This window comes from Erythranthe guttata, chromosome 2 (genome assembly GCF_056151865.1).
Source record: "Erythranthe guttata isolate IM_541 chromosome 2, IM_541, whole genome shotgun sequence".
Classification (NCBI taxonomy): Eukaryota; Viridiplantae; Streptophyta; class Magnoliopsida; order Lamiales; family Phrymaceae; genus Erythranthe; species Erythranthe guttata.
In genome coordinates, this window is record NC_142534.1 from 1255366 (window position 1) to 1271784 (window position 16419).

The 16419-nt window shown below is 35.4% G+C and overlaps 4 protein-coding genes across 7 annotated transcripts; all 4 read left to right on the plus strand.

The window, feature by feature from the left end:
• The first annotated feature begins 162 nt into the window (after positions 1-162).
• HDR (4-hydroxy-3-methylbut-2-enyl diphosphate reductase) lies at positions 163-3392 on the plus strand. The gene is made up of 10 exons (XM_012981551.2): positions 163-554; positions 1209-1405; positions 1548-1727; positions 1812-1943; positions 2033-2107; positions 2181-2286; positions 2399-2493; positions 2682-2867; positions 2966-3052; positions 3129-3392. The coding sequence occupies exons 1-10, from the start codon at positions 281-283 to the stop codon at positions 3192-3194; spliced, it is 1398 nt and encodes a 465-aa protein (XP_012837005.2). The 5' UTR covers positions 163-280; the 3' UTR covers positions 3195-3392.
• A 183-nt stretch (positions 3393-3575) lies between these two features.
• Positions 3576-7414, plus strand: TIC62 (NAD(P)-binding Rossmann-fold superfamily protein). Of its 2 annotated transcripts, none has more exons than XM_012981548.2 (15): positions 3576-3897; positions 4122-4248; positions 4333-4405; positions 4508-4553; positions 4666-4842; positions 4925-5006; positions 5115-5187; positions 5283-5393; positions 5487-5639; positions 5733-5872; positions 5984-6199; positions 6288-6506; positions 6619-6795; positions 6876-6998; positions 7130-7414. In XM_012981548.2, exons 1-15 carry the CDS (start codon positions 3720-3722, stop codon positions 7176-7178), a joined length of 1944 nt encoding a protein of 647 aa, XP_012837002.2. In that variant the 5' UTR covers positions 3576-3719; the 3' UTR covers positions 7179-7414. The 2 variants fall into 2 exon arrangements, with proteins under 2 accessions (XP_012837002.2, XP_012837004.2); XM_012981550.2 differs by having other exon boundaries at positions 3603-3897; positions 4672-4842.
• A 365-nt stretch (positions 7415-7779) lies between these two features.
• On the plus strand, positions 7780-11837 carry LOC105957614 (4-hydroxy-3-methylbut-2-enyl diphosphate reductase, chloroplastic). Of its 2 annotated transcripts, none has more exons than XM_088822848.1 (12): positions 7780-7965; positions 8047-8153; positions 8763-9070; positions 9663-9859; positions 10006-10185; positions 10270-10401; positions 10491-10565; positions 10640-10745; positions 10850-10944; positions 11115-11300; positions 11390-11476; positions 11570-11837. In XM_088822848.1, the coding sequence occupies exons 3-12, from the start codon at positions 8827-8829 to the stop codon at positions 11633-11635; spliced, it is 1368 nt and encodes a 455-aa protein (XP_088678974.1). In that variant the 5' UTR covers positions 7780-7965; positions 8047-8153; positions 8763-8826; the 3' UTR covers positions 11636-11837. The 2 variants fall into 2 exon arrangements, with proteins under 2 accessions (XP_088678974.1, XP_088678976.1); XM_088822850.1 differs by having other exon boundaries at positions 7805-7965; positions 8054-8153.
• Positions 11838-12278: 441 nt separating this feature from the next.
• On the plus strand, positions 12279-14532 carry LOC105957610 (S-adenosyl-L-methionine-dependent methyltransferases superfamily protein). Of its 2 annotated transcripts, none has more exons than XM_088822860.1 (8): positions 12279-12452; positions 12540-12629; positions 12717-12855; positions 13310-13392; positions 13656-13790; positions 13876-13980; positions 14064-14192; positions 14280-14532. In XM_088822860.1, the coding sequence occupies exons 1-7, from the start codon at positions 12402-12404 to the stop codon at positions 14187-14189; spliced, it is 729 nt and encodes a 242-aa protein (XP_088678986.1). In that variant the 5' UTR covers positions 12279-12401; the 3' UTR covers positions 14190-14192; positions 14280-14532. The 2 variants fall into 2 exon arrangements, with proteins under 2 accessions (XP_088678986.1, XP_012837001.2); XM_012981547.2 differs by having other exon boundaries at positions 12280-12452; positions 12533-12629.
• The last annotated feature ends 1887 nt before the right edge of the window (positions 14533-16419 follow it).

Consider the following 16419-nt stretch of genomic DNA (forward strand, 5'->3'; position numbering starts at 1 on the left):
TAGTGGTATAATCACTAATCAGCAAGAATCAAATATACAACAAGAGAGGATCTTTCTTACAGCACAACGTCAAAATCCAAGAAAATTAACCACCTAATCAAATAGCCAAAATACATTAATTATTCCCTTCAAACAATTAAGGGAAGACTTTTAAATTAATAAATAGTAATAAACAAATGAATAAATGCAGTTCCTGGATAAAATGCGCATCAGTCACATTGCCAAACTCACAAATTCCTATCCGTGCTAACGTGCGCCCTGGGCCAAACTTCCCTCCCTCATGGCGATTTCTCTGCAATTCTGTCGTATCTCCGCACGTGCCGAGCTCTCCTTGCCGGAGACCAGAATATTCCGGCAACGAAAGCCGTCCTCCGTCCGATGCTCCGCCGCAGGAGAAGCTGCTTCTTCTTCTTCGTCGTCTTCGGCCACCACCGAATCTTCTGAGTTCGATGCCAAGGTTTTCCGTCACAACTTGACGAGGAGCGAGAATTACAATCGCAGGGGTTTTGGCCATAAAAAGGAAACTCTTGAGCGGATGAGCCAGGAGTATACAAGTATGCCTCTATGATTTTTCAATTTTTTTTGCGATTTTGAATTTCTTACTATTTTTGGTGGAAATTGGAAAATTGGATCGTCGATATTTAATTGTGGAAAATTTGATTCTGCTGGAAGTAGATTTCAGTTTGAGTGACTGATACCTTAGTCTCGAAAAATTATTGTTGCTAATTTTACTCTTTACGGTTGACTTGATCCTATTCTAAATGTTTATGTATATATCATGAATTTAGAATTGTTAGCGGATCTATGTTCTTAATACTTATTACTGGATTTTAAGGCAAAGAGGATCAGTTTGAACTTAGAATTTGTTGATTTTTTGAAGGCAAAGAGGATCAGTTTGAACTTAGAACTTGTTGATTTTTTTTGGCTGGTTTTCATTTTTATGATTTGAGTTAGATTCATAGTTGCTGCAATCAAATTTCTTTTGAACCTCAGTCCTTAACTAACTTTTACAGAACTATGTAGAAGTATACACGTATTTGATCATTGCTCGTCCTCGCGGTCTTAATTTATCGCGCTTTTGCTTTCGATACATAATGTGATCATTGTATCGTTGAAGTATAGTGTAACATCTGATATAGTTACACACACATATGTATTGTGTAACTGACTTTTGACGATTTTGATTATGCTGCTTTATGTTTGAATAGGTGACATTATCAAGACATTGAAGGAGAATGGGTTTGAATACACATGGGGAAATGTTACGGTGAAGCTCGCTGAATCTTATGGATTTTGTTGGGGGGTTGAGCGTGCCGTACAAATTGCTTATGAAGCCAGAAAACAGTTCCCCTCCGAGAAGATTTGGATCACTAATGAAATTATTCACAACCCCACTGTTAATCAGGTTTCTTTAGTTCATAATTCACTTTCGTTATCATATATTCTTTGCATAATTTTTTTTTTGGTTTGATAAATTAATCAATCATGGGAAGAAGCAAACTTCAATCATTAGCATTGATTAGATAATTAAACTTCGTGTTCAACAGAAACTTGAAGAGATGGAAGTGAAAAATATTCCCATTGACGATGGGAAGAAACAATTTGATGTTGTTGAGAAGGGCGATGTCGTTGTTTTGCCTGCTTTTGGAGCTGCTGTAGACGAGATGTTGATATTGAGTGACAAGAATGTTCAAATAGTCGATACGACTTGCCCCTGGGTATCGAAGGTACTTTTCAAGCTTTCGTCTAAACCTAATTTTGTAAGTAAGTACTTTCTTGTGTAATAAGAATTACGAGTTGTTTTTAATTAGGTTTGGACTTCCGTTGAAAAGCACAAGAAGGGAGAGCATACTTCGATTATCCATGGTAAATACTCTCATGAAGAGACTGTGGCTACTGCCTCTTTTGCAGGGAAGTATATCATTGTAAAGAACATGAAAGAGGTATTTCTTTTTATTTTCTGCTCCGTTCCAACTTTTATGTGCAATTAAATATTTATATTTTAGTAAAAAATGATAGTGCGGTATTGCAGGCAACATATGTATGTGATTATATCTTGGGTGGTGGACTCGATGGATCCAGCTCAACTAAAGAGGCATTTTTGGAGGTAGGTTTAGATTCTTGCTCTTATCTTTGGAATCTACTTATGCTGAAATTTCATGTGATGTTTCCTATTGCAGAAATTTAAACTTGCCGTGTCTAAGGGGTTCGATCCAGACGAAGATCTTATAAAAGTTGGTATCGCAAATCAAACTACTATGTTGAAGGGAGAAACAGAGGATATTGGTTCGTAAATAGTAACCCTATACACAACATCTTTCTCGATATGTTTGCGATATGCAATTTGCATTACTGATGGTGTTTTTTTTTTTTTTTTTTCTTTTTTCTCGTTCTGCAGGAAAATTAGTTGAGAGGACCATGATGCAAAAGTACGGGGTCGAAAATGTTAACAACCACTTCATGAGTTTCAACACTATTTGCGACGCAACTCAAGTAAAAAAAAAAATCTCCAAATTCAATTTCTCACATTTTCCTGCCAAGATTTGTGCTCTCCTGTCACACACACACACACACACACACACGCACACACACACACACACACACACACACATTTCTCCTGTCTACGAGTTATTCAATTCAGTACATTTTACTTAATATTTGACCCCACTTGTTATTTTCAGGAAAGGCAAGATGCGATGTATAAACTGGTCGATGAAAAGATAGATCTGATGCTAGTTGTTGGAGGCTGGAACTCTAGCAACACTTCTCACCTACAAGAAATTGCAGAGGAGCGTAATATTCCATCCTATTGGGTCGACACAGAGAAAAGAATAGGCCCTGGAAATAAAATTAGTTACAAGTTAATGGTACGCTTTCTTTCTTACCAATCCTACCTTACGTGGATTCAATTCTATGTTTATGCAAACACTACTTGAATTTGATAATATAAAATATTATAATCCAGCACGGTGAGTTGGTGGAGAAAGAGAACTGGCTACCAGAGGGTCCCATCACAATCGGCATAACTTCGGGTGCATCCACACCCGATAAGGTGATTCTTCTTACTTCTTGTTTTTTTTTCGAGCGCAATTGTGATTTCCTTTGTTTGACATGGTCTCTTTATCCAGGTTGTTGAAGATGTCCTTGTAAAGGTTTTCGACATAAAACGCGACGAAGCATTGCAATTGGCTTAAATCGCTTATCTAGTCAAGTGTTGTTATCGGTTTGCCTCACATCTATGTATGTAAAATGTATGTAATAGTATTTCATTATACCACCCAGAATACATACATACATACATACATATATCTGGAATGTTGGGTATAATTTGTAATCGAAATTATTGATTGAAAAGTGAACCTTCTATAAAAGGTTTCTTTCAGATTGCTAAATGTGCTCAAAATATAGTTAAAGTCTGAGCAGAGATTTGATTGGAGAATGCCCACCATGATTCTTGATAAAATAAATATCTAATTCCATACATACCCTTCTTATCATTATGTAATTAGTGAAAATATTTGGACAGAAAAAAAAAAAGAAAAAAAAAAGGAAATATGTGGCCGCAAATTTCTCTTACAGTAGCTTTGATGGGACCGAAACGCAAGACATGTGGTGCAATGTGTTGGATATGGATCACATGCAGCTTTAAATAAATTCTGCAAGATAACTGTTATTTTTCTCGACAACCCCCACCCCCACCGACCCCCCACCCCCAAACAATGGAGCTCCGATGCACGCAGGCTCCAACAGTGAGCAGCATTCCTCGAAGCGTGCTGTTAGAGAAGCCCTTTTCATTTGGGCATACCATTGTCAAGTTTCCCTGTTGTAATAACAGAAGCTTCTCCCCACATGCTGCCAGACGGCTTAAATTTCTTGATTTCAGAGCTCGAAGATCAGGTATATGTTTCAACAATGGTGTTTCTTCTCTAGTGCTTTCTGGCAGAAACCCTTTTTCCCAAAGTGTTTCTCGAGGGTTTTCTAGAAGTTGATTGGTTTTGGTTTTTTGAGAATCCCACATTGGGGTGTAATTAGCTATGATTGCTTAAACACATTAAATAAATATTTTAATGCTTAATTGGGTTTATTTCCTGACTTTTGATTTACTGTTTTCTTGTGTAAAGAAACCTCCAAAATAAGATCACAGGCACAAGATGCTGCTACTACTACTTCAAGCAACGGTACCCAAAAAGACGAGAATCTCGTGTTTGTTGCTGGAGCTACCGGCAAAGTCGGATCACGAACTGTGAGGTGCTATGTGTCTGTGTGTGTAGATTATTAATTATTATTGAACCGATCCAGAGTTGCTAAAATTAATCCCCAAGTTTCTTGCAGGGAGCTTTTAAAATTAGGGTTTAAAGTTCGAGCTGGTGTTCGGAGTATTCAACGAGCTGAATCCCTTGTGCAAGTACGACTCGAAATTATTTAATCATTTGTTAGTATATAATGTTCCTATACGAACAATGAATAATTTATCGAAGATAACTTTTTATCCGTCTCTGTAAAACAGAGTGTTCAGAACATGAAGCTTGAAGATTTGACCGGAGGCGCTCAATGTAAGATTCAGAGCTTTTTTTTCTTTCTTTAAATCCTAAATTATAGCAAATACGGAAGTTGTATGTAATAAGTTGGGAAGATTGTTTATAGTTGTTCGGTATTTTAGCCCAGCTACAGATAAGTTTGAACTCGTCGAGTGTGACCTGGAGAATTTGGATCGGATAAAACCAGCTTTGGGAAATTCTTCCATTGTTATATGCTGCATTGGTGCTAGTGAGAAGGAGATCTTCGATATTAGTGGACCCTACCGAATTGATTTTCAGGCAACCAAAAACCTAATCGATGCAGGTATAATAATTTTCATTTTATTTTATTTTTATTTATTTTAATATGTGAAGAAATGCTACAATAATTTACATCTTATATGCAGCATCTTCTGCGAAAGTCGAACATTTCATTTTGCTCACATCTTTGGGAACAAATAAAATTGGATTTCCTGCTGCTATCTTGAAGTAAGGCCTTCTCCAATTTCTTTTCACTATAATAAATAATAATAATGTAATTCGGATGCAATTTTCTTATTTAATTATCGTTTAATTTGTGTTTCTGCGGAAAAAAAGTTTGTTCTGGGGAGTGCTTATATGGAAAAGGAAAGCAGAGGAAGCACTTCTTGCAAGTGGTCTTCCTTATACAGTGAGTTGTTTTTTTCAGACATCACCTAATTTAGTATTTCCGTTTATACGACGAATTTATTTTAATTTTAATTTTGCTCGTAAATATTATTGTAGATAGTGAGGCCTGGTGGGATGGAGCGACCGACGGATTCTTACAAGGAAACGCATAACATTACATTATCGGAAGAGGATACTTTGTTTGGCGGTCAAGTTTCGAATCTGCAGGTAAATTTTTCGGTCAACGTTTTTACTAAAACGCATTACGAATTTTCGATATAATGCAATAAATTTATTCCTGATTATTATTAATAATAATAGGTAGCTGAATTAATGGCGTTCATGGCAAAAAACCGAAGCCTTTCGTACTGTAAAGTTGTGGAAGTAATTGCGGAAACTACGGCCCCTTTGACTCCTGCAGGAGAACTTCTGAAAACGATACCTTCTCAGAGAGAACAAGTTTACACTTTCAAGGTAATTAAGATTATCTGATTACGACTTACGACTTTGCGAGTGAAATGCAATTATTATTATTATCTGATTTATTATTTTCTAAATGGATATTAGGAATCCGATGCCGCAGAAGTATCGAAGCCTATTGCTCCAGACAGCACCACTTTCACAGAGAAAGAAGAACCCGAGCTAGTAAAAAAACCCGAGCAAGTGAAAAAACCCGAAACGGCATCATCTTCATCCCCATATTCTGCGTGAGTTGCAATTTTTCGATTTTTATAAAAAAACCATCTTCTTGTTTCGAAATTTCGCACTTATCTGATTAATTTTTTATTCTTTTTTTTTTTCGTTTTCTGTTGTTGTAGTTATGCAGATTTAAAGCCACCAACTTCTCCGACTCCGACACCGAGTACGGGTTCCGATTCAACCATAGTTAGTAAAACAGAGATCGCGCCTAGTGAAACAATTTCCACCTCTTCATCTATTGAAGTCGATTCTTCGGAAACAGCAACTATTTCGACCAACGATGTAATTCCTCAGATTCCACCAAAGAAAACGAATCCCTCTTCTCCATACATTAAGTAAGCTCGTTCGTTTCGTTTCTTTTTGACTAATTTTTCTGAAGATAAAATATCTTAAAATAATCTGCGTATATTGTTCGTCTTGTAGCTATGAGGATTTAAAACCGCCAACTTCTCCAACTCCAACTCCGAGCATTAGTCCTTCTTCAAAAGAAGCTACTAATATAAACATCACACTGTCTGAAAATAGTTCCACCTCGTCATCCGCTGAAGTCGATTCTTTGGAAAAGCCGATTATTCCCATTCAGGAAGATGTAAAACTTGAGTCCCCACCAAAGAGAACACATGCTTCATCACCATACATTAAGTAAGTTCAATCGACATAACCGAAAAAAAAAAAAAATCCCTTCATGGTTTTTTTTTTTCTTCTTTTTGGCTTGTAATAAATCGAGAATTTGAACAACTAATTTGGTTGGCAGTTACGAAGACTTGAAACCACCTACCTCACCTACGCCAACAGCCAGCGGTTCCAAAAAAGAACCTTCTATTACCGAAGCTTCTACACAAGAAGTGTCGTCAAAGAGTGACGAAAGTACAGATTCCGAGAAAAACGAGACAATAAGTGTAGCAGATTCTGTTCAATCTCCGTATCTCGCGTAAGTCGATAAATCGATTGATTGTTGAAAATAAAAATCAATTTATTACTTTCTCCATAAATATTTTATTTGTTTCTCAGATACGATGACCTCAAACCACCGTCATCACCATCGCCTAGTGTGCCAGCTTTTTCCGAAGAAAACAAACCCGAAAATCCAGTTACGGAGGAACCAAAGTCGACACCCCTTTCACCTTACACTATGTAATTATATTCATTCTTGCTTGCAACAATAATTACGACATTGCACTATTTTTTCCGGAAAAAAAAAAAGAAAAAGAAAAAGAAAAAGAAAATAACAAGCAATAATACTTCGTCTTTGTTTTGGCATGCAGGTATGAAGATTTGAAGCCACCGAGCTCTCCCGTTTTTTCTCCGAAATAGGTTTGAATTCGAAGAATAATGATATTTAAAGAGACGAAGCAGTTCAGAGTAAGGGCGGCTGGAGTTTTTGGGGGTATAAATATGTGATTGCATTATTTTGTGATTCTTCGTTTCATCATATTTAACGATTGTGTTTCGCATTCATTTTCTGTAAAAAACAAAAAAAAAAAAAAAGGTGTTTGTATTTTGACTTGGAATGTTTTTTTTGTTCAAAAATAAGTAATATATGTTCGTAACGAATAAGGGTGGCTCGAGTTCGAGCTTGAAAAACTCGAGTTTATTGCAGCAGAAGTCTACTATAGTCACACATAATATATGATATAAAACAAATAATAAACTTGACATAAAAAATTTAAAAAAAAAAAAAAAAAGGGAATTATTCTTGAAAATTAATACCGGAATCTTGTGTATAATTCAAATTTCGACAAAAAAAAATTTAACGGTTTTTTATTAAAAATTGGAATGAGAAAATTGTTTCAAAAGTTACAAATTTGTTCTAATTTCTAACCCCAAATTTGAATTGTTTATTAAAAAGTAAGTACCATTTTGTAATTAACAAAAGAATAGGGGTATCAAAAGTAATTCCCATAAACAAGAAATAGGAACTACCATCAGTCAACTGGTTTAACGGTTTCAGGGTTTTTCTCTCTCAACAATCCGCTCTCTAATTCCGAAGAAAAATCAAACGCGGGAAGTGTTCAGTTTTTCGAAATATGGATCCACCGGCGGCCCCCAAATGCGACGTCGCTCCGGCCACAGCTTCCGCGTATCTCGACCCCCAATACTGGTCGGCCGCAAAAAAACCCTAATTTCTCAATTTCTGTGTAATTTTTTCCCCTAATTGCCACTGACCTAAATTTGTAATCAGGGATCAGAGGTTTGCCCAAGAAGAGCGTTACGAGTGGTTCAAAGAGTATTTTCATTATCATCACCTCATACTTGAACACATTCAGCCCACCTCTGCTGTAAATTCCTGTGAGTTTTTTCCCATTTTTTGTGTGTGTGTGTGTGTGTGTGTGTGTGTGTGTGTATTATAGAATGTGGATTTTTGAAACATTGATCTATATATACTTGGTGGGTGATTATTTAAAATCAACGCTTCTGGAAGATTTTTTTTATTTCATAAAATTAAAAACTAAAATTCTTTCTCATTGAATTAATGATCACATAAATTTAATTTCAAAAACATATAATACACCTAAAGTTAAACTTTAAAAAATCAAACAAGTTGAAAAATATACATAATCTTATGATTTGTTCAAATATCAAATCATCCCCATATACGACTTTAAAGAAAGTATAAATTGTGACTTATGTAATAATTTAATGAAATTTTCAACCTTTTAATAACTCAATATAACTTTAATTTAATTTTAGTGGTATAATGATCACTAATCAGCATAAAAAATACAACAACAGAGGATCTTTCTTACAGCACAAAGTCAAAATCCAAGAAAATTAACCACCTAATCAAATAGACAAAATACATTAATTATTCTGTTCAAACAATTAAGGGAAGACTTTTAAAATAACAAATAGTAATAATAAACTAATAAATAAATGCAGTTTTTTTTTTTTGATCAGTCACATTGCTTAAACATACCAAAACTCACAAATTCCTATTCGCGCTACCAAACTTCCCTCCCTCATGGCGATTTCTCTGCAATTCTGCCGTATCTCCGCACGTGCCGAGCTCTCCTTGCCGGAAACCAGAATATTCCGGCAACAAAAGCCGTCCTCCGTCCGATGCTCCGCCGCAGGAGAAGCTGATTCTTCTTCTGAGTTCGACGCGAAGGTTTTCCGTCACAATTTGACGAGGAGTGAGAATTACAACCGCAGGGGTTTTGGCCATAAAAAGGAAACTCTTGAACAGATGAGCCAGGAGTATACAAGTATGCCTCTATGATTTTTCTTTCTTTTTTTTTTTTTTTGCGATTTTGAATTTCTTACTATTTTTGGTGGAAATTGGAAAATTGGATCGTTGATATTTAATTGTGGACATTTTCATTTAGTCGGAAGTAGATTTCAATTTGAGTGACTGACACCTTAGTCTCATTGATTTATTTGTTTTTTTTTTTTTTTTTTTTTTTGGTTTTTTGCTGAGCTAACAAATCTTTCATCTTCCATAAATTAATTCGTTGATTTTTCGTTTTTTTTTTTTTTTCTAATTTGAGTTAGATTTAACAATTGCTGCAATCAAATTTCTTTTGAACCCCAGCCCTTAACTTTTACCGAATTATGTAGTAGTATACACATATTTGATCACTGCTCGACCGCACAGTCTTAATTTATCGCTCTTTTGCTTTTGATACATGTTAATTGTAAAAAAAAGTGAATGCATAATGTGATCATTGTATATTTGAAGTATTGGGTAAGATCTGATGTAGGTACACACACATGTGTATTTATAGTGTTGCTGACTTTTGACGATTTTGATTATTCTTCGTTATGCTTAAATGTCTGCCTGTCACTGGAGTATCTCAGGTGACATTATCAAGACACTGAAGGAGAATGGGTTTGAATACACATGGGAAAATGTTACGGTGAAGCTCGCCGAATCTTATGGATTTTGTTGGGGGGTTGAGCGTGCTGTACAGATTGCTTATGAAGCGAGAAAAGAGTTCCCCTCCGAGAAGATTTGGATCACTAATGAAATTATTCACAACCCCACTGTTAATCAGGTTTCTTTAGTTCGTAATCCACTTTCGTTATCATATATACTTTGCAGATTTTTTTTTTGGGGGGGTTTGATAAATTAATCAATCATGGGAAGAAACAAACTTCAATCATTAGCATTGATTAGATAATCAAACTTCGTGTTCACCAGAAACTTGAAGAGATGGAAGTGAAAAAAATTCCCATTGATGATGGGAAGAAACAGTTTGATGTTGTTGAGACGGGCGATGTTGTCGTTTTGCCTGCTTTTGGAGCTGCTGTAGACGAGATGTTGATATTGAGTGATAAGAATGTTCAAATAGTCGATACGACTTGCCCCTGTGTATCGAAGGTACTTTTCAAGCTTTCGTCCAAACATAATTTTGTAAGTAAGTACTTTCTTGTGTAATAAGAATTACGAGTTCTTGTTAATTAGGTTTGGACTTCCGTTGAGAAGCACAAGAAGGGAGAGCATACTTCGATTATCCATGGTAAATACTCTCATGAAGAGACTGTGGCTACTGCCTCTTTTGCAGGGAAGTATATCATTGTAAAGAACATGAAACAGGTATTTCTTTTTATTTTCTGTTCCGTTCCAACTTTTACGTACAATTAAATATTTATATTTTAGTAAGAAATGATAGAGCGGTATTGCAGGCAACATATGTATGTGATTATATCTTGGGCGGTGGACTCGATGGATCCAGCTCAACTAAAGAGGCATTTTTGGAGGTAGGTTTAAGTATCTTGCTCTTAACTTTGGAATCTACGTATGCTGAAATTTTATGTGATATTTCGTATTGCAGAAATTTAAACTTGCCGTGTCCAAGGGGTTCGATCCAGACCAAGATCTTATAAAAGTTGGTATTGCGAATCAAACTACTATGTTGAAGGGAGAAACAGAGGATATTGGTTAGTAATAGTAACCCTATACACACCATCTTTCTCGATATGTTTGCGATATGCAATTTGCATAACTGATGATGTTTTTTTTTTCTTTTTTTTCGTTTCTGCAGGAAAATTAGTTGAGAGGACCATGATGCAAAAGTACGGGGTCGAAAATGTTAACAACCACTTCATGAGTTTCAACAATATTTGCGTTGCAACTCAAGTAAAAAAAATTCTCCAAATTCAATTTCTCACATTTTCCTGCCAAGATTTGTGCTCTCCTGTCACACACACACACACACACACACACATTTCTCCTTTCGGAAAGGAACAAAGCCAAACTCTTGTCTTCAGTAATTTTACTTCGTTTTTGACTCTACTTGTTATTTTCAGGAAAGGCAAGATGCGATGTATAAACTGGTCAATGAAAAGATAGATCTGATGCTAGTTGTCGGAGGTTGGAACTCTAGCAACACTTCTCACCTACAAGAAATTGCAGAGGAGCGCAATATTCCATCTTATTGGGTCGACTGTGAGAAAAGAATAGGCCCCGGAAATAAAATTAGTTACAAGTTAATGGTATGCTTTTTCTCTTACCTTATATCGATTCAATTCTATGTTTATGCAAACACAATTTGAATTTGATAATATAAAATATTATAATCCAGCACGGTGAGTTGGTGGAGAAAGAGAATTGGCTACCAGAGGGTCCCATCACAATCGGCATAACTTCTGGTGCATCCACTCCCGATAAGGTGATTCTTCTTACTTCTTGTTTTTTTACTTTCAACTTTTTTTTTTCGACCGCAATTTTGATTTCCTTTGTCTGAAATGGTCTCTTTATGCAGGTTGTTGAAGATGTCCTTGTAAAGGTTTTCGACATAAAACGCGACGAAGCATTGCAATTGGCTTAAATCGCGTATTTAGTCAAGTGTTGTATCGGTTTGCCTCACATCTATCTATCTATGTAAAATATATGTAGTAGTATTTCACATACTACTCTGTGTCATTATACCACCCAGAATACATACATACATGGAATAATTGGGTATAATTTGTATGCGAATTATTGATCGAAAAGTGAACCTTCTATGAAAGGTCTACATTCTTCTTTCACATGCATTGAACTTTTGCTGAATGTGCCCAATTTTTTTGTCTTGGAATGTTTTTTGTTCAAAAATAAGAAATAAATGTTCTTAATGAATAAGGGTGGCTCGAGTTTATTGCAGCAGAAGTCTACTATAGTCGCACATAATATATGATATGAGACAAATAATAAACTTGACTTAAAAAAAAATAACAACCAACTTTTGGAATTATTTTTGAAAATTAATATCGGAATCTGGTATCCAATTTTGATAGAAAAATTCTGAAAAATAATTAAAAAATCAAAATTTTAAAAATTGGAATGAGAAAATTGTTCAAAAGTTGCAAATTTGTTCTAATTTCTACCCCAAATTTGAAGTGTTTATAAAAAAGTATGTACCATTTTGTAATTAACAAAAGTATAGGGGTGTCAAAAGCAATTCTCATAAACTACAAATAGGAACTACTAACAGTCAACTGGTTTAACGGTTTTAGGGTTTCTCTCTCTCAAGAATCCGCTCTCTAATTTCGAAGAAAAATCAAACGCGGGAAGTGTCCAATTTTTCGAAATATGGATCCACCGGCGGCCCCCAAATGCGACGTCGCTCCGGCTACAGCTTCCGCGTATCTCGACCCCCAATACTGGTCAGCCGCAAAATGCCCTAATTTCTCAATTTCTGTATAATTGTTTCCCCTAATTGCCACTGACCTGATTTTGTTATCAGGGATCAGAGGTTTGCTCAAGAAGAGCATTACGAATGGTTCAAAGAGTATTCTCATTTCCGTCACCTCATCCTTGAACACATTCAGCCCACCTCTGCTGTAAATGCCTCTTTATTCTTCGAGTTTTTCGGATATTTCTGTGTGTGTGTGTGTGTGTGTTATAGAATGTTGATTTTTGATCAATAGGTATTGGAGGTGGGGTGTGGAAATTCTCAACTATGTGAAGAACTGCATAGAGATGGAATCGCTGAACTTACCTGCATTGATTTGTCGTCTGTGGCTGTTGATAAGATGAAGAAACGGTTACTTTCGAAGGGCTATAAAGGTTTGAATCTTCTTCGATGTATGCGTATGTTGTCAGTGAGTAATGTAGTTGATCGGGATACGATTTCTTGAAAAGCAAAAAAATCCGTAATGTTGTCTCAGTTTGTCGGTAAAGGATTTGTAACATAAAGGATACATCCGAGGAAAAGAATCGTAAAATATGTATGTGTGTCAGTGTGTATTGCAACTAAACTAAGCAAATCTATCGGAAAACTTTCTATTTGCTATTTAGTTTAATTAGTACAATCGGAATCTGTTTATTAAAATTCAGTGGCAGACGCATTTGTTTTCTCATTGTTCTTCTGTGAGAAGATCTTTTACGAGGGTACTGTGTTTACGTCTACTAGTAGTTATGCTGCACAACTAAGTTAAACATGTGGGAATAAAGAAAACCTGATTCTGACTATGTAACTCTGTTCGTTTTTTCTCTTTTCTGTTCGTTTTACTGCTACCAGGAATTAAAGTGCTGGAAGCTGACATGTTAGACCTACCGTTTGAAGATGAATGTTTTGATGTTGTTATCGAGAAGGGAACCATGGTAAATTTATAACCTATACAGTCAGCATTGACACTTAATTTCAAGTGTTTGACACTGATTCTTTTCTCTTGCGTCTACTTTCATTTCCATCCCATTTCTATTCTTGTTGCTTCGTCTGAATTTTACTATAATCCCGTACGAAGAAGTGCATCGACAAACCTCTCACTTATCTTCGTTTTTCAGCTACTCCATAAATGAAGTGTAGGTTTCGTTTTCTATGTATATGTATGTATAAACTGTATTTTATTTTTGGAAACATGAAGGATGTATTGTTTGTGGACTCGGGAGATCCTTGGAATCCGGAACCTGTAACGGTGAGCAGAGTAATGGCAATGCTCGAAGGTATTCATAGAGTTCTTAAACCCCACGGCATTTTCATCTCCATCACCTTTGGCCAGGTAGACTTATTTTTTATTTTTTATTTTTTTTTATTTTTTTATTTTGAATATAAATGGATTGAGATCTCACTGTTTTATTCTTCAGCCACATTTCAGGCGTCGTTTTTTTAACTCTCCCACATTTACGTGGTCAGTTGAGTGGAGAACGTTTGGCGATGGATTTCATTATTTCTTCTATATTCTGAAGAAGGTTTGTCGTTGATGTATTTTTCTACATGCTCGCCAAAATCGAGCTCTCGTGAATAGTAATTAATAGCCATCATCTTGTTGCAGGGCGAAAGATCATCGGATAACAGTGAAGATACGGAAAAGATTAAAGTTCTGCCATCTATATCTCTCTTCCATGAAGAATTAGACAACGAGGACTATTTATTTCGTACAAATCTTGATGAAATGTGAAAGGTAAATGTTTCAAATCCTCGGAATTTCATTCTTACGAGTCTGTTGTCAGTAATTTTAAATGATCTGCAATGTGGGGTTTCCTTCAAGATTGGCAATTTGTGCCCTGAATGAAGATGAGCAAATCGGGTCAACGAACAACGCTAAGCATCTACACCTTGCCCGTAATTTCAACGGAGTTTACTTTAGTTGCTACAAGCTGAAAGCGTTTCCGTTCGAAGATGGTGGAAATGAGACGAAACTAACATTCATTTGTTTAATTTGGTGTATCCATATAAATTTTGGAGAAAATATTTGCTACAACTATATATTGTTGGGGAATAGAGATTTGCTTTTTTGAACATGTGTTGGGTTTAAGCATGTTGTAGCTTGTGTTAATTATGAATCCTTGATGTATTTTCTCTTGTCCACTACATATGCTTAGATTGCAAAAAAATAAAATAAAAAAGTATACAATAAATAAATATTGGCGTTGCAACAAACATGCTATACAAAAAAAAATACATATATTGTACTGTGTAGATTACGGTCACCTTTGAGGTAATGTTAAATTACAAAAAAACCCTTATAACCAATCCCCTCAACCGTGAATCTTCTTACACGCCCACCTATTTGATGTTGAATTTTGTTGAATCTTCTAGATTATGTGCAATACATTGCAATTTGTATTCATTTTGTGAAAAAAAAAAACAGTTTTTGATGCACCATGTTGGGTGCTAAATACCTAACACGCAAGTGCACGTATCGCAAACAAGTAGTAAAAGTGGACTCGTGAGAGTCGGATGTCGATCCAACAGGGAATACGTAAATTATCTAATCCTAAGTACCAAATTCTAACAACTATGATTTTTATCCAGCCTACGCAAGTTTGTCGAATTAAATCAATTAAACAATTAAACTAATTAAGAAAGCAAAGAATCACGAGAAAATATCAATATAAAACGGATCTAGGATTTTATCTTCCCCCTATGCAAGAATTGCTCACCCAAAACCCCTCAATTATGAAATATATGATTCATGATTATTAACCCGAGACACTAATTTACTCATAACCCGCTGTCGCGTGTATTATGAGTCTATTATTCATAAACGATTCACTATATGTCTATGCAAACCAATTATAAATAAAGCATTAACTAACAAGTCTCGTAAATGGCTACCTAAGGTGATATCTGTATGTCTACGACACCACATGCAATTGACACACTCATCCGGTGAAAACTACTCGAAGGTTATTATACTTACCGTCTAATTAACAAAATAGCTCTGTCGAGTCAATCCCAATAATCACAGATAAAGCACATAAATTGATCAAGTTCATGCACTAACAATCATAACAAGTATAAGAAATAATCATAAAATCATAATTGCATAATTTCAAGAAAACGGGTTCACCATCCCCACATAGGGTTCCAACAAAATCCTAGATTAAAAGCTTAGCTACTCGTAATTCTTATGATAAATAAAATAGAATTAATAAAAGAAATAAGAAAAACTATGCTTGAGTCTTCGTTGATCTTCGTTCTTCGCGTTTTGTGGTGTAAAATTTTCGTGCTTATGGTGTAGAGACTTGTTGCTTTTATAGGTTTTTCTTGACAAGGAAGTAGTGGAAACCTAATAGGAATCAATTTCCGCCACTTTCCCCCATCAGGGTTTGTTCTTCGATTTTCGCCATGTTGGAGTCCGAATTTTGGAATGTTTTGTAAATAAGAATTGTAGCCCTTGAAATTATCTTTCCAATGCCGTAAAAATCACCTAATTCGGAGTTCGTATGAGAGAGATATGCTCGAAATAGTGGACACTGTCAAAGTTGTGGCGAGATTCCTTCTTCCAATTTGATTTGTTTCCTTATTTGCAACTTTTTCCTTTCTTTTTGATCTTTTTTCCTTCATGGACACCTAATTCTCGTTTTTTACCTGTAAAACACAAAATCAATCAATTAAAGCACAAATATAATTAAATCTAAACAAAAAATTCACGTAAAGTAAACGTATTGAGTGTAATATCTACACTCAACACACCACAATATGATATTTACAAATCAAGAGACATATCTGCTTCAAAATATGGAGCTAGAACGCAGTAAAACGGGTACAAACTAAAGAATATTCTACATAATCTAGAAGATTCCACTAAATTTAACACCGTTAGGGTAGATATGTAAGAAAAATCATAGTTGTTGTAATTACCAAAACATGATAAAAAAATTTCGTAATTTGACCCTACTTCA

Coding starts and splice junctions, on each gene's coding strand:
- HDR (XM_012981551.2), top strand. CDS start 281: ATGGCGATTTCTCTGCAATTCTGTCGTATCTCCGCACGTGCCGAGCTC. Junction 1,728..1,811: donor CTTGCCCCTGGGTATCGAAG/GTACTTTTCAAG, acceptor GTTTTTAATTAG/GTTTGGACTTCCGTTGAAAA. Junction 2,868..2,965: donor AAATTAGTTACAAGTTAATG/GTACGCTTTCTT, acceptor ATTATAATCCAG/CACGGTGAGTTGGTGGAGAA.
- TIC62 (XM_012981548.2), top strand. CDS start 3,720: ATGGAGCTCCGATGCACGCAGGCTCCAACAGTGAGCAGCATTCCTCGA. Junction 4,406..4,507: donor GAGCTGAATCCCTTGTGCAA/GTACGACTCGAA, acceptor TCTGTAAAACAG/AGTGTTCAGAACATGAAGCT. Junction 6,796..6,875: donor GTTCAATCTCCGTATCTCGC/GTAAGTCGATAA, acceptor TTTGTTTCTCAG/ATACGATGACCTCAAACCAC.
- LOC105957614 (XM_088822848.1), top strand. CDS start 8,827: ATGGCGATTTCTCTGCAATTCTGCCGTATCTCCGCACGTGCCGAGCTC. Junction 9,860..10,005: donor ACAACCCCACTGTTAATCAG/GTTTCTTTAGTT, acceptor CGTGTTCACCAG/AAACTTGAAGAGATGGAAGT. Junction 10,945..11,114: donor ATATTTGCGTTGCAACTCAA/GTAAAAAAAATT, acceptor TGTTATTTTCAG/GAAAGGCAAGATGCGATGTA.
- LOC105957610 (XM_012981547.2), top strand. CDS start 12,379: ATGGATCCACCGGCGGCCCCCAAATGCGACGTCGCTCCGGCTACAGCT. Junction 12,453..12,532: donor TATCTCGACCCCCAATACTG/GTCAGCCGCAAA, acceptor TTTTGTTATCAG/GGATCAGAGGTTTGCTCAAG. Junction 13,393..13,655: donor TTATCGAGAAGGGAACCATG/GTAAATTTATAA, acceptor GGAAACATGAAG/GATGTATTGTTTGTGGACTC.